This window comes from Salmo trutta, chromosome 2 (genome assembly GCF_901001165.1).
Source record: "Salmo trutta chromosome 2, fSalTru1.1, whole genome shotgun sequence".
NCBI classification, from domain to species: domain Eukaryota; kingdom Metazoa; phylum Chordata; class Actinopteri; order Salmoniformes; family Salmonidae; genus Salmo; species Salmo trutta.
In genome coordinates this window covers 26962070-26983710 of record NC_042958.1, presented here as the reverse complement: position 1 = coordinate 26983710, position 21641 = coordinate 26962070, and the positions used below count along the sequence as shown (strand labels likewise).

General features: G+C 45.7%; 1 protein-coding gene across 1 annotated transcript in view; it reads left to right on the top strand.

The window, feature by feature from the left end:
- The first annotated feature begins 690 nt into the window (after positions 1-690).
- The window catches only part of LOC115153939 (zinc finger E-box-binding homeobox 1), a 69441-nt gene continuing 48490 nt past the window's right edge, over positions 691-21641 (top strand). The window contains exon 1 of the mRNA XM_029699647.1: positions 691-750. Within this exon, the coding sequence (XP_029555507.1) occupies positions 693-750 (58 nt within the window). The 5' untranslated portion in view covers positions 691-692. The remainder of the gene's footprint in view (positions 751-21641) is intronic.

Below are 21641 nucleotides of genomic sequence, written 5' to 3'. Positions count from 1 at the left end.
TAAAGCCATTCTACTGCCAATGTTTGTCTATGGAGATGGCATGGCTGTGTGCTCGATTTTATACACCTGTCAGCGACGGGTGTGGCTGAAATAGCCAAATCCACTAATTTGAAGGAGTGTCCACATACTTTTGTATATATAGTGTACATGTGATCGTATACAAATGTAAGCAAGGTTTGAAAGGATTGTGTTTTGGTCAAATATTATTTATGTTTGGGATTCTTGCGGTCAAATGGGCAGTCTACAAATTATTTGTAAATATGTTCTGGCCCCCGACCATTCACTCAAGAAATCTAGTTGATGATCCCTGCTCTAGAGCTGTGACACTGTCTGTCATCATGCATCGGTATAGGCTCTACTAGGTTGAGTATGTTTTAACCATAAGGGTCTTAGTCAATTACCTGTAGATTCCCGTAATGATATGGCCCTAACCATACCAGAAACTCAGAAGAAAATATTAATATTTTTTTCAAAATATAATCATGTATAAATGGTGCGATGATCAGAAAGAACGCATAGAGTAGGAGTTTAGGGTGGTCGGTCCTACGGTTTAGGAGGTGTAGAAGGTAATGTCGTAAAGCAGAGTGTCGTAAACCAGGTGCAGGGAGGGGAGGTGAAGCAGAGGGAGGAGGGGGAGTGGGGGCGAAAGAGGAGGTGACTCTCCAACAGCATTTAGACACAGCGAAAGGATCATGGCGGATGGCCCCAGGTGTAAGCGCAGAAAGCAGGCGAATCCGAGGAGGAATAACGGTAAGTAAAACTACTCCAATGTCCTTCTTTCGTGTGGTGAAGTGGACTAGAATGAGTTCTATCGAATTCTCGATTCTCCGAAGACTTTGGGTCCCCCGGAGTCGCGTTTTTAGTGGGTCAAAGTGCTGGAAAGTAGCAAGTAAGCGCACAATTATAGCCCTCTGTGGTGTACCGTTATACCTGGCTCGCGACTCTCCCACCGCCTAGCGGTTGAGTGCACCACCCTGGACCGTTATACGCACCTAATCTCGTCCCTGCACTCGCTTTTGTTCCCCGTTCAGTCCCTTTTCGATTTTATTTAAATCCTCTTTTCGTATTTTTTTGAGTTTTCAACTTGATAGCTTGTTTCACCTTCTCTCGCCTTCCATTTGGCTAGCTTTCTGAAACCGGTGTCTGGGAAAATAACCTTACCTGGTTGTTTTTGCGGACCACGGTAGTTTGTCACCTTCTTTATCAATATAGAAAATAGATTGATGTTCTGAATCTGAATTGAGTGAATATGTGTAAAAGTTGTAATTCCTCAATGCACTTTGGAAAAACTGAACTGTTTCTGTCGCTTTTCTATTCGTTGCACGCACCGTAGCAGGTTGCGCGAGCCATGATAGGACACTTGCTACATCGTGGGCTCGGGCCCACCATCCATGCATTAGAAAATGTTTTTAATGTGAAAATTGTACTGTTCTGCTGCTTGATCATCTATTCCAATGCATGCCGTTATGTTATGTAGGCTACACATGCTACTTTCTGTCTTATTTTTCGTTGTAAATCATGTGTAGTGGAGATGCACGCTTTTTCCACAATTGACAATGGCAAGTGTGCATTAAAAAACATTCGAAAAGTTATTGCTAAGATAAGTAGAAAATATGCAGAATACGATAAGGTTGCTATATAGTTAATAAACATAAATGCAAATGAACGTCGAACTAAAAAACGTTGTTTCTGTAGCATGCATTGTTGGGTAATGTTTTAGACTGGGAAGGGTAGCTCACGCGCAGTGCGTGTGAACAAGGCACAGCCTATATAAGGAATGTGCGTTTACATCCACAGTCGCGCGCTGGGAATTCAGATTTTCTAGGTTTGGTGCCGCGGGGGCGAAACTTGCAGTTGGAACCAACCTGTTCATCCATTGTTTTTGTATTAGATACATCTTTTTGTTGTTTTGTTTTTGTTTGTGTTTTGTGTTTGCGGTTAAAAAGGCAGCACTGTAGTGTTGGCTGGGTAGCCAGTGCGTTTTCTCCGAATCGTTTTTTCTGGCAGTAATTTAATTAATGTAATAGTCAAGTGCTTTATCTGTAAATTATATTAAACCCGACTTGCAAAGATCATACTCTTCGAGGTTGCTTGTCATTCCGTTATGCTTTTTCATGTGTTCTCATGTTATATCATGTGTTCTCATGTTATATCATGTGTTCTCATGTTATTTCGTTATTACTAGTGACTTTTGTTTCACCATCAGAGGTGGGCGTTTTTTACGCACAGGAATAATGTTTGTTTTGTAGGCTGTTAGTATAGGTTTTCTGAAAAAAATGCAATTTTATCTTGACGACATGCGTTAGCCTATAGCCTCATGCAAGTAGTCAGCACAGCAGCGCAAGTGTTCGAGCCACCCAGCGGAGCCAGCAGGAATATAAGGGCATGTTTACTTGATCTGGAAAACGGGGCTTTGGTGTTTCTAAACACCCCTCAGTCAAAACAAACTTAGAATCTAATTTCTGGTGACTGAGTACGCTGAGTTAGAGAAGGAATCGTCTAACTGGAATCTGTCTTCCAAAGCAGTGGAGAGCGGCCTCTGTGCTGTGCGCTGCAGCAAATGGCAACTTGTGCAGGTAGAAAAGGCAACGGGTGTCTGTAGGCGCGGCATGCTGTCATCATGTCAATTTCTTCTGATTTTTGTCATGGAGGAGTCGCTTGTTGTGCTTACTGTCATTGTTTGTCATTTTATAATATAAACCTAGGATATTTCGTGTGTGCCTTGTCTCTCTGCCAAGGTGTTGATCACAGATCCGTGCATTCCATCATGTCAGTGCTCGGTTGACAACGGTTAATTTGTGCCTTCACACTTTGTAGCGGAGCTGTTCTAGCGTGCATTTTCGGCTCATTCATGGTCCGTCGTGAATATTTACTGCATTCGAGTCACCTCAGAGAAATAAAGACGCACCTGGTAGGTGCTGACAGATGATATAATTTGTACACGGTTTAATATGAGGAATTTATATACAATTCTAGAAAATAATTCAAACGTATTATTTATTGACATTTTTGCATAATTTGTTTTCCTTTTTACACTTATTTTAATTTATTCACTTATTTTCCATTTTGTGTAAATTACATGTCACTGTAGTGTTGCCCATTTGATGTTCATTTAAAAAATATAGTGAGTTAGCCTATGTTTTATTCCTTATGTTATCTAATTTAGCATACACACTGCTTACCTCAACTGTGTTATGCTGGGTGTTCAGCCTAAAAATGGGTTGCCAGGTAAAAAAGAACACCCCTGTTAGAGGGGTAGTGATTTGATTGCTTTGGGACAGGACAGGGGGGACAGGAAACCAAAAGGTGTTTGGCGCCAGCCCTGTATTGGTTGTCTTACTGGGCCTGGGCCTGGGGCTGGGCCTGGGCCTGGGCCTGACAGAGCAGAGCAAGCTGAGATCCGGCCAGCAGGCAGGACTACAGGTGTTTGCAATCTGTGGGACACTGTCTCCCTTGGTCACTTCTATCCCGACCAGGACTAGTCCAGATCCCATCAGGAATAGCAGCAACCATTCCCCGGAATGGTAATTTAACACCGCAATTTGGGAATAGAGGAATGCGGGCCTGGTATTAACATTCTTAGCAAAAATAAACAGAGTCACTCTTGGCCTGTCTTTGTAAACGTGTGAAAGTGGAGGTTATTGGGCCTTCATTTCAAAGGAACTTTCCATATAGGTATTTATTTGAATTGATCAAAGGTTCTCTCTCTCTCTCTCTCTCTCTCTCTCTCTCTCTCTCTCTCTCTCTCTCTCTCTCTCTCTCTCTCTCTCTCTCTCTCTCTCTCTCTCTCTCTCTCTCTCTCAATCATCCTACAGAAGAGGAAGAATGGGTCTGTGGTTCTAGGTTTGGCTTCCGTAAAGCTGTGTGATGTAGTACAGGATGTTTATTTGGCTGGTAAAACTATAATTAGTGTGCTGGACTAATTTTTCCCCCTAAATAATATTGAATGTAACCACACGCTGTAAAGTTGTGTGAGAACAATAAAGAAACACTGTGGTTAAGCTACAGTTCTTAAGAAAAGAAGATGTTTTGGCCATTCCAAAGACTTCAGGGGGAGAGGGTTGGCATTCTGTGAGCCGGCATGCTTCTTTAGTGTTTTAAAAGCCATCTGTTAACATTTAAAAGGTGAGTGGAGTTTAGCAGAAGAGAACATTTTCATTTATCAGTTCTTTAACTTTTGAACAACTTCCTCTGCTGCTTATGAAAGTGCCAAGTCAGAGGAACATCCCCCGCCCCCTCGTCTCCTCACCCCTCCTCACCTCCCCCAATCCTTTATTCCGAGGGAAGACACAGTATCCAGGGGTGCTTTTGCTTACCCCCTGACCTAGGCACCCATGTGTGCCTCCACTATGACTTCACTTTCCCCCCTGTGCCATTGTTGGGTCCCTTCCAGCATGTCCAATTGTGTTTGTGTTTAAGTCCCTTCAATGAAAGGATCCCGAGGGGTATAAAAGCATGGGGGTTGGCTCTGGACTTTAGTCTCCTCCCCCTGCTCCCTCTATCCCTCCCTCCCTCCATCCCCCTGACCAGTACAGCCCCTCTGTCCTGTTGAGTTTGGTAGGGGAGGGAGGGAGGAGGGAAAGGGAGGAGGGAGGGATGGGGGGGGGGGGGGGGGGGGGGGGGGGGGGGGGGGCCGTGAGAGCTGGCAGGGAGAGATGACACTGAGGTGCTGCTGGAGAGGAGAGCCAGTGGGAAGGAAGGTGGACACTCACTCACTCTGTCAAACACAAATGATCGCTCCCTTTACATGAGAATAGTCTGAGTGTTTCCAATGGAAAGGAGTGCAAAGGATTCATTTTGGGTAGTGAGGCAAACTAAGAAGTAGGATATGACAAGTTAACCACAAAACTCTAGTCGAGGAACTGGCTTTACAGCCCGCTTGAAGTTCTGTCTTTTGTTTTGAATAGGCCTAATCATGTTTTCTTCTTTTGTCATGTTTATGTTTCTCCACACGTTTTAAAATGTTTGATATGAAATTCTAATCTCTCCACCATTCAATGCACCATGTCACACATTTCAATGATTTCCCAGCAGACAATTCTGTTTGTGCCCATAATCTGATGACACTCAAACCCTTTCCCACTGTTGTTGAGGCAGCTAAATGATTAGCAAGCTCCTATAGAGGAATTGCATTAGCCTATAAAAATGTGCTCTCCCTTCTCTTAGAAAAGCAGTTTTAAACCCCAAGTCAGTTTCACTAACCCCCTTAACTACGCTTGGATGTCCTTTATTGGGGTTGTGTGTGGGATGAATGCTTAAATGAACCATTGTGTGTTAAAGCTTTGGTTGGAGGAAAGCCTGAGGAGAAAGAGCCTAGTTACCTTTGCAGTCTGCTCGCTCTACCACATACACTGTCAGTGGAGGAAGAAAAGGCCCATTGAGTGGGGCCGGCGTGGGGAAGGAGAGGCCTTTTCACACTCTGCTTGTGGGAAACTTCTCCCCATACTGGGCATGGCTATTTGCATATGACCCATTCTCCTCCCAGAGACCCCAATACTGACAGAGGAATCTGTGGAAGGCTCTGAGAATTCATCACAATCTCCCTCAGTCTCACGACACGACACTCAGGTTTTTGCGTTTGCGTTTTTTTGTTGTTGATATGCCAGCCTTTTTTGTTTTTCGGATATGTGTTTTGTCCGTGTCATGCTCACTTTTTGCTGAAGGTTTGTCTATGCCTCCGGACTGTATAATTTTGTGTCGTGTTTTTCCTGTGTGTAGTCTAAGCCCTGTATTTAGTGTTAAACTGAGGCTACGTCCTATAACGTGCTCCAGCAGCAGGCTGGAGTTCCCCCCTATATAACCCAGATAGGGCCCACGACGGAGCTGCGTGACTGGGCAGCCTGGGCTGGACGTGCCGGGGGGCCATGCGGGGGCCAAGGCTGACATAATGAATGAGGAGGAATGAGGGATGGAGTGTCAATAATGTTGTTGAAAGGACAGAAATATCCTTGAGTTGTTCAGTTGGGGGTTGGCGGGGGAAGAGGGGGGAGGTTGGGTGTGTAGAGGGGGAGACTATGCACGTCAGGCCCAGTGAACTGAACAAAATCATAATGGGGGGGCTCAGAAAGAGCAAGAGGAAGACCGGGCCCCAGAAAAGGCTCTCGTTGTAGCAAGATCAGGAGCCTTCCTCAGTGGCTCAGATCCAACCAGGGGACTGAGTATACAAACTTATAGATGGAATCTGCAGTACGGGGAAACAGCGCCACTGTCCGCCCAACAGCCATTGTTATTGGTTTTGGTTTTGTTTCGTTGATGTAACAGAGGTGGGGAGCGTAGGGGGAGCATCACACATCGGGCTAACAAATAAATTGCAGTACATATGCTGCTGTTCTATCGCACTTGCAATGATGTCAGAGGGGAAAAAACAGTGTTCGCTGTTGGCAGTAACTTCTTTGTTGTTGTAACATCGCAAACGGATGTGGCAGTTTCACCATTGTCCGTCAGCAATGGAAAAAACGCATTGATTTGACCAATGGAACTTCTGCATGTAGTTTGTGCGCTCAGCTGTTTACAATACAATGGGCTTACAGTATCCGTATCCAGCACTGGGACTAGAGAACACTTTAGTGTGTTGTTGTGACCATACAGGAAGTGCCTCCAACCTACACTCTCCTCTTCCTCTCCTCATTACTGACTCCCCAGAGTGAGTCATAGACAGACAGGTGTGTTGGTTAGATGACCTCACCCATCCCACAGCCTCACAATTTATGTGTCGATTCGAAAGGGCAAGAAATGAAATGCCTTCCTCTCTTCATCTCGCTCTCTCCTTCTCGCTCTCTCCTTATCTCACCTCCCTCGCTCTCTCCTTATCTCTCCTCCCTCGCTCTCTGTCCTTACATGGATATTGAGACAGGTGCGATAAAAATAAGTCCAAAAACAAATAAAGTGTCTACTCCTCCCTCCCTCTCGCTCTCTCTCTCATTATTTCATTCCTCCTACCGATACCGTATTACATAGAAACAGGTGGGAGTTGAAATGATAGTCTGAAACAAAATAAAGCTTCTACTCCTCCCTCTCTTTTTCTACCTGTCCCATAGACCCCGGCATGTGGGAGCTGAAATGATAGTGTCCCGTTGTGTATAGCTTATAGCCGGGGGAGATGGCAGCTCCAGGATCAGTTGGTGACACGTCTTTTTTAATAATGTGTTTGGTGGCTGCTCTTTAGGCTGGGCTAGTCGTGTTGGGAGTTGACAGTGACCCTACTGTCTGTTGCCTCAGCCTCCCCTCTCCTCCGTCTCCTCTTATCCCCCCTGTTCCTCTGTGTCTGCATCCTCTCTTCCCTCTCCTTCCTTCTCGCTCCCCTCTCACGCGATCGCCTCTCTCCTTCACCTGCCCCCCCCCCTCCTACTTTCATATTGCCTCAGCCTCCCCTCTCCTCCTCTCCTTCCTCCTCCTCTCCTCCCCTGTTTCTCAGTGGAGCGGTTAATGAAAGGTCTGTGTTAACAATAGACAGGCAGCAGGCGCTGAGCCGCCAGCTCTGATCATGCCAGTTTGTGTTTGGGCCACAAACTCATCAGTGGAATCTTTGTTCCTCACCTTTAACCTGACAATTCATTCTCAGTTTCCCTCAAAACGTGACAGTGCAAAGCCAATGGAGCAATATGGCGACTTTATGCTGACAGATCATAACGTTTCTTGTAGTGTGTCTTTTTGAGTCACTTATTATTGCTTATCATTATTACCCCCTGGCCTGCATGTACTATAGCTGGGATGATATCAGGCAAGACAGGCATTGGCTGGGGTCAAAAGTAGTACACTGTATAGGGAATACCGTGCGATTTGGGACACAGCCCAGAGGGACGTGTGTGTCAAGAGCTATCCTAATGATCTAAAAATGTTGACAGAGACTAAAACGGCTCCTGTGATGTCCCTATCCCCAGGCCACAGTTAGTGACTTACACAGGGGCCACACAGTCAAGTAGCTAGCTAGCACACTGCTTTAACAGAAACCCTAGTCACCTTGTTTATTAGTCAGGCAGAGAGGAGAGGAGGGAGGCTACGCTGAATGTCAGAGTCTGTAAACATCACAACACACAGGAGTAATGAGAGAGAGAGACAGACAGAGAGAGAACGAGAGAGATAGTAGGCTGAAAACAGAGCGTGGTAGGTAGGTAGGTAGGGAGGGGAATGGGACAGGCTGGAGGCTTGAGACAAGCGTAATGTCCACAGCATCATCCCTGGACCCAGCGTCACTGAGCATGTGCAGCTGAGCTGGCCTGGCCCTGCTAGTGCAACATAGTTATAGTGAGTGAATAGTATTGTTTCAGCAGAGCTCAGTCTGAGACAGGAGTGCTCTCACATTTAGTCATTGAGGCTTCCGCCCAAATGGCAAGATTTCCCCTATAACGTGCACTAGTATGGGCCCCTACAGGCCCTGGTCAAAAGTGGTGTACTTAGGCCTAATAGGGAATAGGGTGCCATTTGGGACACATCCCTGGGTGATGAATGAGTTTGGTCTGTAAACAGCTTTATAAACGGTTTATTCCCCTAGCTGTTACACCACCACCACCCCATATGCTGCTTCCCCTGATGTCATTGTTCTCTGTGTTAAGTACACGTCTCTGGGGAGTTGGTGAGCTGTAAGCACATCTCTTTGGTGTTTTTTGCTCTTCATTACTGTAGGCCCGTTGGTCAGAGGCAGCATTGCATTTTCTTGCTTACTGTCCTCATTTGATCAGGTTTCTGTGTGTCTAGCTACCTACCAATACTCACCTGATGTCATTGACTCTAGACTAGAGCAAAGTACAACTACCTACTGTAGCTACCTCTCCAAGCTCCACCCCTCAGACTCTCTGTCAACTCTGGGAGCAGAGAACCCTGATCGAACCACTGACTACCCTTTTGACCTGTCCCCCTCGCCACACTGTTATCGTTCAGGTGTTTGGCCTCAGCCTCGCTACACACGCTTCATCCACAGAGTTGGGGTGGAGGGAGAGAAGGAGTACAAACGTAGTCGCTATAGCCAGACAGTCCCACATCTGTCCTCCTCTTAGCCATAATGACATCATCCTGGCCGCGCTCATTACTCAGGCACCGAGCTTCCTGTCCCGCTCACACAGAGGGAGAGCCAATGAACCGTGGGTTTTAATTGATCATGTTTAGAGTCATATGACACCATTAATTAGTGCTTGTGGTTGTTTGTGTGTTTGTTTGTTGTTTCCTGCTGCCGGCTCGTGGTGTGTTCTAAACAGAGGAACAGGCATCATTAGGTGTCTCATCTGTTAGCCGCGCACCACTGAGCTAACATCACATTATTTTGTAGCCTGGCACTGGTGGTGCGCTACCTCTCTCTCTCTCTCTCTCTCTCTCTCTCTCTCGCTCTCTCTCGCCCTCTCTCTCTGTCTGTCTGTGTCTCTCGCTCTTCTTTCTCTTTCTTTCTTTCTCTCTCTCTGGCAGCTGCCAGGGTTCTCCCACTCCAACATGAGCAGGTGCTGCAGGCATGCAGGAACTCACTACAGCACTCATAAATAACACCTGACAGAACTATTGGAGAGAGTAGGGAGGAGGGATAGAGAGAGAGAGAGAGAAGCAGAGAGAGAGGAACAAGAGAGAGATAGAGAGATAGAGAGAGAAGAGTGAAAGAGATTTAAAGTTTCCTCTGGCATGAGAGCTATATCAAGGAGAGCAGGGCGTGATTCATGGTCAGCTCTGTTCCTCAGCCTCCTGCAGAAGGAGATGCTGCTGTTCACCGGGAGCAATGTGAATGAAGTGCCTGCCTACCCTGCCTGCCCTTCTCAAATGTATTTGTTCACTGCCTCTACTCCCTTTCTTCTACCAACTACCCATAAAAAATGTAAGCCAAATAACCCACACTTTCATTCTACATCAAATTATAAAAAAATACGTTTTACAAAGATAAGGGCACCACACAGACAGAGGGTATTGTCATTGAGGTATCTTTTGCTGCAATTAAGAACCGAAGAGCTTCTGAACAATGCTAATTGTCCGGCACTCTAAAAGCAAATGAAGTGGTCAAACAGGAATTACATTTCATGCACAATTTAATAATCTCTCACAATAATGAACTTGTACCGCAAAGAAATTAAATAAAAATGATAATGCAAGAACATGCGTTTGTAGCCTAGGCTACTTCAACTCTTCAGTCTGTCTTTAGCCACTTCAGGACAACTATTGATCACTCATTCAGTCAATCACTTCTCTGATTGGCTAACCTATGAACAAAACCAGGAAGTCTGTAAGATTACCCAGGATGCAACCTGAGCAGTCTTTATAAAAAATGGTGGGTAAATGAAGGTAGTTCACTCAGGCCGGTCTACTTAAGGGGGTGGCTCTCCCATAGACACCAATGTGATAGCAGCTGGGTCTGGTCTTCTTAGTTCATTAACTTCCATTGAAAGAGAAGAAATTAGGGAATGGAATGTCTCGCTTCCTCTTCTGTCTCTGGTCTTTATCTCTGTCAAAACAACAGTGTTCCTTGCCTGGGTTGCGCCCCAAATGGCACCCTTTTCCATATTTAATATAGTACACTACCACTTTTGACCAGAACCATATGTGCCCTGATCAAAAGTAGTACACTGTATAGGGAATATGGTGCCATTTAGGATGCAGACTAGGTCTGGTCCTAATCAGCTAAAGGCAGCAACACCAGCCCCTGTGGAAGGCAGGGACCTATTTAAGGCTTCTTGTTGGGAGTTGGAAACAACATAAAAGACTTGGGTTAGGAGGACTAGCTGTGCTGCCATATAGTTTTAAAAGCTCTGTGAACTTAGCAGAAGAAAACAACTTTTGTGAGAACAGTATCAAAATGTTAGTTGTGTCAATTGAGGGGTACTGCAGGAATTAGAGGTCATGTTTTCCTCAAATAGCTGCAGACACAGGTTTATAAAAGAGGTCTGATTCTGGCCTCACACGGTATAGAGCTGCCATCTGTAACCTCAGTCTCAGTCCCGGCACTGTTGAAGTGAGTTTTCCCTTTTCTCTTACATAGACCTGGTGTGCCGACTCAAGATGGTTGGTTTTTATTTGGTGGAAAAGGTTTGTCATCATTTGTTTGATAGGAAATTGTCTATTAACCCTGTCACCTATTGCTTTATCAAGCCAAATTCTCACCCATTGCTTTATCAAGCCAAATTCTCACCCATTGAAAATGACACAATGTGTCCCATCCTCCTTTTTTTTTAGTGTGTTTCCTCAACACCAACCTGCCTTCAATACAAATGACCCGGTCCTTATTCTGCCATCTATGCTAACTGCCCTCATTCACTGTAGCGCCCTCCTGACTTCTAAACAGGGCTAGAAAGACGCTTCATTCAACCAGTAAAAAGCCCCCCTGCACAGTGTGACTGTGGCCTTCCTTGTTCTAGTGCCAGGATGTAGCCAGTCTTCCTTGGCATCGTTACCATCGTGGCACCATGTACAATTCACTGATAATATATCTGTGTTATGTAGGGTTATCCTATATTATAGGATATTGTTACTGTATGTATTGTTAAGTCTATTCGACACTGAAAAGAGAATGGTTCTAAAATGGTTCTTCCTCAGCTCTTACGGTTCCTTGGAGAACTCTTGCCCAATAAAGAACCTTTGAGTTAAGTGTGGGGTTCTTGACTTGGCATCTACGGTTCTTCAGAATTCTAAAAGGTTCTTGAAATGTATGGAAACCTATAGATGTGTCCCTTTCATAACACACAGTGTTATGGTCAGTGTTAACTAGTGTTGAATTTTCAGTGTAACATTAATAGTGGTGATTCAAGAGTTACATTAACACTTTAAAGATTTTAAGGTGCTACACATAGGATTGTTTTGAATTTAAGCATTGTAATTTCAGAAAATGTCCATATTATATCTGCCGCTAATAGTGGAATGATAGTGTGTCACAGTATTACTTACCCGCCAGTGTTGTGATTGGCTGTGATATTCAACAATTGATTTCTACCACCGGAGCGGCGTCTCTTGTCAAACTAAGCTGTTCTGACTTTGTGGCTGTGTTATGGAAATCGCTCTGTCATTTCCTGGTTGCTAAAATTCTACATTGTTCGCTCAATTTCAGTTTATGTGAGAAAACAAGCACTGAATAGTGTAGGGAATCATTGTACCATCTAAATCGCTTTGAAATATATTTTCGATAACAAAAAATATAGTTTTTACAGCTGTTTAAAGTCATTTTTTCTGATCCTAGATCTGTGCCTGTATGGTCAACTTCACCTCTGGAGTGTAGAAACACCAGGGTCCATATTCACAAAGCGTCTCAGAGTAGGAGTGCTGATTTAGGGTCAGGTACTCCCTCTTATTTATTATTAAAAGGCTAAACTGACCCTAGATCAGCACTCCCAGGCCTGAGAGGAGAGGCGAGTCAGGGTTAGTGGAAGCTCACTTCCTGTTGTTGACGGTGCCGTAACTTGTGTTGGGTGAACAAGGTGATGGTGCTGCCATGAGATTACTCGTGAAAGTCACATGGTCTGTCTGCATGTGTTCTAACATTGTGTGTGTGTGTGTATGTGTGTGAGATCTGGTTTGCTAGGCATTCCTGACCTCCACCTGAATGATGACCTGTGAATGAACTGTTTTTTTCTGAGGCCACATGCCTCGCGCCTGCCACCCAGCCCAGCAGACCTGGGGGCTGTTACTACCAGAGGTTTGGACCACGGCTGCTTTGCCCCTCAGTAACATGGGAAGGTATTTGTCCTCCACCAGACTTTCTGGAATGGATATTCAGATTTTTTCTGTGGGCACTTTGTTACATTATCCACTAATGTAAAATACCATCATAACTGAAATAATAAAATGCTTAGCTTGATCAGATTCACAGACTGATCCATCCAAGACTCAGTCAGATTGCATTTTTCTATATATATTAATGTAAATCTTACAATATAAATGATTACGTAATGTTATTTTCCCCTAAATGGAAATGTCTTAATATGGTAAAGGCCAAGTAAGGTTTAGCATGGAGGACACTGACTTTCCACTTAGGCCTTAATTCCCTGAGTCAAGCAGCCCCTGTTTCCTCCCCCTGGGTGGCTAATTTAAAGCAGTGCCTTCTTAATCGAATGCCTGTCTAATAAATCAATTAGATCAAGAGGAATCTCCTAACTCTGACTGGCCTGTGGGAACAGAACGTCTCGACAGGGAGAGAGAATTTTGCTACGCTCTTCTGGAGTCAGAACTGAAGGCATCTTACTGTATCCTCTCTATCAGGAGACATGGAATGAGTTGTCAATCAATTCTAGAATTGGAACTAAAGGAATCTTACCTAGCTACAGTATTCTCTGATTGTATCAGCAGTCATGGAATGAGTTGTAATTCAATCAACTCCACATAGCTGTGTTTATAGCCTATGCATACCATACGAGTGCCCCTTTAAACCTCTGAAAACGAGGATACTTTTTAAGGTAGCAGTACCTGTAGCATGTTCTCAAAATGAATTATTTCTTTTTGCATTAACTGGGGGAAGAGGAAACTCCTAATGCAAGTCTCTTGTAGGATTAGAATAATGTACGATTATGAAGATTATATATGTGCCCCAATTGTATATGCTGTTGTAGATGATGAGTGTATTGAGATATTTTTTACATTTTTTATTTCACCTTTATTTAACCAGGTAAGCTAGTTGAGAACAAGTTCTCATTTACAACTGCGACCTGGCCAAGATAAAGCAAAGCAGTGCGACAGAAACAACAACACAGAGTTACACATGGAATAAACAAGCGTACAGTCAATAACACAATAGAAAAAAAGAAAGTCTATATACAGTGTGTGCAAATGGTGTGAGGAGGTATGGCAATAAATAGGCCATAGTAGTGAAGTAATTACAATTTAGCAGATTAACACTGGAGTGATAGATGAGCAGATGGTGGTGTGTAAATTGTGATACTGGTGTGCAAAAGAGCAGCAAAGTAAATAAAAACAATATGGGGATGAGGTAGGTAGATTGGGTGGGTTATTTACAGATGGACTATGTACAGCTGCAGCGATCGGTTAGCTGCTCAGATAGCTGATGTTTAAAGTTAGTGAGGGAAAAGTCTCCAGCTTCAGCGATTTTTGCAATTCGTTCCAGTCACTGGCAGCAGAGAACTGGAAGGAAAGGCGAACAAAGCAGGTGTTGGCTTTGGGGATGACCAGTGAAATATACCTGCTGGAGCGCTTGCTACGGGGGAGTGTTGTTATTGTGACCAGATAAATATTTAGTCATACTCCTGCCCTATAGTCCTATACCTGGATTGCTAATCTAATCTCCTAGAGATGCATATTAAAGGCCCAGTGCAGTCAAAAATGTGATTACCTGAGTTTTATATATATTTCCACACTATGAGGTTGGAATAATACTGTGAAATTGTGAAAATAATGATAAAGCCCATTTAGTGTAAGAGTTATTTGAAAAGACTGCCTGAAATTTCACCCTGTTTTGGTGGGATGGAGTATTGGCCTGCATGGTGACGTCACCAGGTGGTATATTAGTTATTAGACCAATAAGAAAGAAAGTTCCAAACCTCTTTGCCAATAATAGCTAGTTTTCAGTTTTCCCTCCCCACTCAGACCACTCCCAGATTCTTGCTTGTGAAATGGCTGTTTTTTCTTTATTTACCATTTTAATTGAAAACAATTGCAATAGGTACTTCATTGTTATCACGAAATTATTTGATATTGAGAAAAAAAACGTCTGTATTGGAACTTTAAAGCCTGCTTAACCTACCAATATCATGATATAGGCTAGCAGGGGGCCTACCCTGCTATTAAAATACAGATATGGAGGATTACTGTCTCTGTCTGTCTGTCCGTGAAAAGGCGATTAGTTGGCGGGGGGAGACAGATTGGATTTAATGTGTGTGTTAGACGAAATAATTGCTGCTGCATCGCAAAGCTCTCATGTAGGGAATGATCTGTTCGTGTCTGCCTCTGACCCCCCTGTGTGCGACGTGTGCATGCACAAACACACATGCACAAACACCTCCCTTCCCTCATGCGTGGCTGATAATTACAGCATCATAGCACCCCTACTTTAGAAAACACAACAACAATGTGACTAGACAGATCCACATAATTCTATTTGGGATGAAGCTATGGTCTGGCTTCCCCCTAAATAATGCCTGTGACTCAGCATCCCTATTTCCTGTTGAAAAGAAAGAAAATGACCTCCAGAGATGTATTTATTAAGTCCTGCTTCCTCCCAGTGAGAGGCCTGTCTCTCCTAGTTCTCCCCACTCACCCAGCTCTGCTGTAGGCCCATTCTCTCTCCTGGACCTCCCCCTCTCAACCACCCACCTGGCTGTAACCAGGGAGGTTTTGACCTCCCCCTCTCAACCACCCACCTGGCTGTAACCAGGGAGGTTTTGACCTTCTCTCAACCACTCACCTTGCTGTAACCAGGGAGGTTTGACCTCCTCCTCTCAACCACCCACCTGGCTGTAACCAGGGAGGTTTTGACCTTCTCTCAACCACTCACCTTGCTGTAACCAGGGAGGTTTTGACCTTCTCTCAACCACTCACCTGGCTGTAACCAGGGATGTTTTGACCTCCCACTCTCAACCACCCACCTGGCTGTAACCAGGGAGGTTTTGACCTCCTCTCAACCCCTCACCTGGCTGTAACCAGGGATGTTTTGACCTCCCACTCTCAACCCCTCACCTGGCTGTATCCAGGGAGGTTTTGACCTCCTCCTCTCAACCACCCACCTGGCTGTAACCAGGGAGGTTTTGACCTCCTCCTCTCAACCCCTCACCTGGCTGTAACCAGGGAGGTTTTGACCTTCTCCTCTCAACCACCCACCTGGCTGTATCCAGGGAGGTTTTGACCTCCCCCTCTCAACCACTCACCTGGCTGTATCCAGGGAGGTTTTGACCCCCCCCTCTCAACCACCCACCTGGCTGTAACCAGGGAGGTTTTGACCTCCCACTCTCAACCACTCACCTGGCTGTAACCAGGGAGGTTTTGACCTCCCCCTCCCAAACACTCACCTGGCTGTATCCAGTGAGGTTTTGACCTCCCCCTCTCAACCACTCACCTGGCTGTAACCAGGAAGGTTTTGACCTCCCACTCTCAACCACTCACCTGGCTGTAACCAGGGAGGTTTTGACCTCCCACTCTCAACCACTCACCTGGCTGTAACCAGGGAGGTTTTGACCTTCTCCTCTCAACCACCCACCTGGCTGTAACCAGGGAGGTTTTGACCTCCTCTCAACCACTCACCTGGCTGTAACCAGGGAGGTTTTGACCTCCCCCTCCCAAACACTCACCTGGCTGTAACCAGGGAGGTTTTGACCTCCTCCTCTCAACCCCTCACCTTGCTTTTTTGGTCGTATGTGTTGTGAGATTTTAGGCTGGTGAGAAAGGGAATGTTACGTGGATGTAGTGGGTGTGTTTAAGTGGACACACATGTAGTATCTCAACCTCCAGATGTCCTCCAGATAGGCAATGTGTGGGCTGTGCCCTTTACCTAAGAGATACACACCGTGTGTGGCAGTGTGTGCTTACAGTATGTGTTTGTTTGTTGATGTGTGTGTGTGATTCCCACCTTTTGCCCAAGTCTGTCCCGAGCTTGTTTATCCCCAAGGGCGCCTCTTTGTAAAGCAGAGGTTTAATCATCTCACTGACACATGTCCTCGTTATCACCCTAGATTAATGAGCTCGCCATTAATGAAAAAAGCAGGAGTTGCTAACCTCCCTCCTCCTTCTCTCTTCCACATGTTTAACACCAGACTGGAGGAGAGAGGGAAAGCATGGAGGAGGTGGAGAGAGATAGATAACAGGGGTTAAAGAGAGCGAGAGAGAGAGGGAGGGAGGAGAGAGGTGGGATGACATCACTCTGAGGGAGGTATGATGTCTATCAGCTCTGTTTATTATCCATGAGAGAGAGGGTGTGTCTGTGTATTACTAGCCCTTACTGTCTGTTTGTCTGGACACAAGCCTCCAGTCTCTCTTTGTATTCAGCCATCTCTCTCTCTCTCTCTCTCTCTCTCTCTCTCTCTGTATTGTTAAATGAAAATCCTATTCTCCTATTGTTGAATATCCTTTTGCTTTATGTATCTAGTGTGCTGATGGCTGAGTGAGGTTTCCTATGTGACAAAGCCGGTGTGATGACAGATAAGGGCTGAATCCCAAATGGCACCCTATTCACTATATAGTGCACTAGTTTTGACCAAAACCATATGTCCCCTGGTCAAAGGTATTGCACTATATAGGGAATAGGGTACCATTTGAGAAGCAGCCAAAGCCAGTGGGTTGATGGATAAGGTGTGGATGAGACAAGGAGAGACGGGTGGCAGGTGCAGCTAACGGGGAGTGTAATCATCAGATACCAGAAACCAGCAACAGGAAATCAAGGTTGTCGTGGCAACCTGGCGTTATTGATTAAGTGGTCATCTCTGAGCTCATGCTGCAGCAAGGGACCCGGGTGGAGATGGTACTGGCAGACTGCGTCCTTTTACAAGCAGAGGATAGGGGAACAGGAGGAGTGATGCACTGCTCTCTGTCTCTGGAGAGGGGCTAAAAAATGTTTACTTCTGTGGACTTAGGCCCTAGTCTTCTCCCTCTCTACTCATCTTTCTTTCTTTCTTTCTTTCTTTCTTTCTTTCTTTCTCTCCCCTCTATCTCTCTCTCTCTCTCTCTCTTTCTCTCTCTCTCGCTTGCTCTCTCTCCTCTCCCTCACTTGGTCTTTCTCTCCTCCTTCCCTTCCCTCGCTCTCCTTTCTCTCCGTCCCTCCCTTCCTCCCTCGCCCTCCTTGCTTCTCTCCAGTCTGTGTGTCTCTATATAAGGCTGTGTACTGAGACGTTTCATTGGGTGTTTCCACAGCATTAACTCACATGGTTCAGTCTGATTTATGGGGCTGTGGCAGACAAGGACAGTTTGCTTTTCCATTTTACTAGAATAGAGAACAACTCGACCAGACCAGCCCTGCCCTGCATGATCCCAGTGATTTAGGGCCATTGCTGTAAATGCACTGACCACTATGTAGCCTGTAGGTTATTGCCTATATTCATAATTAGCTGATGGCGGTGTATAGCGTACATATTTAGAATATTTCACAGTTTGGCTGACTTGACTTGACATTCTCGTGGTATCTTCTTTCAGTGTACGCCAGATCTTCTCCCCTCTCTCAGGACAGGCTCACTGGTCATCTCGCCCAATCCCAAATCCCTACCAGATGTCTCTCTTCTCCCACTGTCGACACCCAGTGCTTTGGTCACACCTGGCTCTGGCTGTGGAGTACTAGTCTATAGGACACTAAGGCAGTGTCTAATGGAGGAATGATGCATCCTGCAATTCTCTGCCAGATAACAGCTGGGCAGAAGCCTGAGGTAACATGGGGGAACAATGAGGAGGAGGGTTAAACCCCCTCTAGACTGCCCTGGGAATCCAGGGTTCTCCTCCTCTCCCGCTCTCTTTCCTTTTCTTAACTTGGTATAAATGGATCTTCCCTGTTGGGGAGTTTGACCTACAATATCTGGGGGGTTGAGGCTTTCTCTCTGTTAGGGAGAATTTCATCCTATGTAGGCAGACTCCATGATCGTGCGTGGGCTCGCATGGAAATCGAGTCTAGCGAGGCAGAGGCACTCACATATGCACAACTGAAAAGAGGGGATTTCCTGCTAGCCTTAACACAGGCCCACTGTGATGATCACAAGTGATTCAGCCCATCTTTCTGATTTATCCCCCCTTCAGGGGTTAGAGAAGATAGCAGCACAGGCTCCTTCTCCTTCCCCCTGGTCATGAGTGGTCTCTCTCTCCTCACACCCCCTCCAGTCACACCAGACTAGAAAACAGAGCAGCTCTCTGTCCAGGGTTCCTCTGTGTGACTCTGTCCTGTTAACCCATGACTGCTGAACTGATTAGCAGCCCCCAATACAGTCACTCTCACAACAACGCTGAGAGATGGGTGTGATGGCTGGGTGAAAATCACCCCGATGAGTCACTCACTTCTGGAATGACTAGAGAGGTGAGTCATAGGCAGAATGGCCCCTAGAGAATGGAGCAACAGCAACACCTGAAGGGTCCACAGTAATGTAAACAGAGACCTCTGTCTGTCTCCTGCACCACACTGTAGATGCTTGTGAGTGTGCATGGGGAATGTACTGTTGTTGTCCATTCTGAGCTAGGTAGCACAGCCCTGTTTAATGACGCTATGTGTGACTCAGCGTTCATTAGATGTAGACAGCCAGACCGCATTCTCCTGGAGGCTAGAGAGGAAGCCAGCCAGTCGGTCGCTCTGAGGACGGTCGGTTAAGAGCTCGGTGTAAATGGTCAGGACGTACGAGCACCGCTGTTTAGCCAGTGTGTCGTTTCCCATTAACCTGGGCCAGGCCTGAGTGACAAGGTAGACAGCTGCACCTACGTGGGTACCATTTAGCCACAGTGGTCTTTGTCACAGACGAAGAGATTCTGCCTTACACGTTCATTTATAAAGTACGCAACTCATCTGTCTGTTTTATCGATGAGTGCGTGTTACTTGGTGTGGAAGCTGTGTGTGTGTGTGTGTGTGTAAGTGTCTCCCAGAAATCCCCAGCGGAGGTTCCTAGAGGAATGGAACTGAGAACGTCTGGGTTGTGGCTGTGAGAGAGGGTGTGAGGGTCCAGTCTGCCCAGTTAGTCATTCCCCAGAGAGAGAAGAGCGAGAGAAGAGAGAGAGAAGCCATCTGACTGCTCCGGAATGTAAACAGGGGAGGTAAATAAACTGCTGTGTGGGGCGGAGGAGTGCTCTGGGGAGAGAGAGAGAGGGTAAATTGAAATTGAATTGAGAGGGAGAGAGAGCGAGAGAGAGAGGAGAGGGACAGAGAAGGAGAGAGAGAGAGAGAGAGAGAGAGTTGACTGTACATTTTTATTGTTTATTTCACTTGTTTATCATCTAGTTCACTTGCTTTGGCAATGTTAACATGTGTTTCCCATGCCAATAAAGCCCTTAAATTGAATTGAGAGAGGTTGGGGGAGAGAGAGACTGGAGCCCAGGGAGTTACTTCAGACCGGTGACTGAACCTGAGGGTGCATGGAGCAGGAGTTATGTTAAAGAGCACTAGAGGACTGAATATAGATATATAGAAGAACGGGGGCCTGTAGAGGGCCAGCGGGGCGCTCCGACAAGCTGCCCCCTTCCCTCCTCCAAGCACCTTATCCACACCCTAAAATAAGATGCTCTGACAGACATGTGACACCTTGCCTTGTGACACCTTGCCTTGTGACACCTTGTCTTGCGACACCTTGTCTTGTGATACTGGCCCCACAAGTTCTCAAATACTCTCACCCCTTTGAAGTACCTTAATGTTAAAGCAAGTTCCCCAAAGATGATAAGTGGCAGTAGTTTATATATCTTCCTTCAACAGGAGCAGAGGAATACCATTACTGATGATTGCCCTTGCCTGAGACATGAAGACTTTGTTACCCTTTAGTTCAGCGGGCTAATACAGTCTGATGATAGCGCTGGTTGGACTTCAGAAGCAGTTGGCCGACATTACATTGTAGCCAGAGGTGAGGTTACTCTGCCGCCAGAGATGTCACAGGGAGAATCTGAAATGCATACTCCTCGCGTCCTCTGTTCCCTCCTTCTCAAAACCCATTGGAAGAGAAGGTCAGAGGGGAGGGACCTCTGTCTTTCTCGAAAGGAACAGAGGTGTTTTTTTCTTTCCTTTTCTGTTCTTTTCCCCTTTTTCTACCTTTTTTCGGTTGCCCTTTCCATGTGGAGCTGTTTTTATTTCTTCTCAAGGTGTCACGATCTTGGAAATGAGCGGACCAAGGCGCAGCATGAGCATAGTTACACATATTTATTTAAGTGAAACTAACAAAACAAAAAAAGACCGTGAGGACGTAGAGGACGTAGTGCCCAAACACACTAACAAACAATCAATATCCCACAAAACACAGGTGGGGAAATAGCTACCTAAATATGATCCTCAATCAGAGGCAACGATAAACAGCTGCCTCTAATTGGGAACCATATTAGCACCAACATAGAAATAGACATACTAGATCACCCCCTAGTCACGCCCTGACCTGCTACACCATAGTGAACCAAGGGCTCTCTATGGTCAGGGCGTAACACAAGGTAGATCATAGACAAAGGTGTACAAATTATAAGGCCTAGACCCAATGTCAACAAGCGCCCGCTCTCGACCTCCCTTTTCGGAAGGGCAATTCTCTTGTAAGGTTCCTATTTGGCCATGGTTTCTTTAGAAATGGTTCTCTGCTTCAGTCTGCTGTACCAATTTGTCTTCTGTTCTGTTCCATTCATTCACCTTTAAATGTGAAGATTTTAAGGAAGTTGAAAAGTCGACCCTTAAAGAGACATTTCTCTGCTTCAGTTCGTTGTACCATTAAACTATGTTCTGTTCTGTTCTATTCCATCCATGCTGTGTTGGAGGTGATAAACACTACTGTCAGACCTGTAGGTGTCTGAGACGTCATCCTTTATTCATCCCCATTAAAACAGCAGGAGAATTGCCTTTGCCAGTTGTTGCTGTACCTCTCTCCATTAGACAGGAACATGCCCACAGAGAAGTACATTATTGATATGTGTTGAGTGGAGGAGGATGAGGATAGGAAGGGAGGATGAAATATGCATCACGGTGGTTCTCTTAGGGCCCCACTGAGTCGTGTTGGGGACAGGAGGGCCATATGCTGCCGAGGGCCCCAGTGGACACTAGTGGTAGACGACAAAGTTTTTACTACGGCTGGAGAGAGCCAGGCAATCTCCTCCCA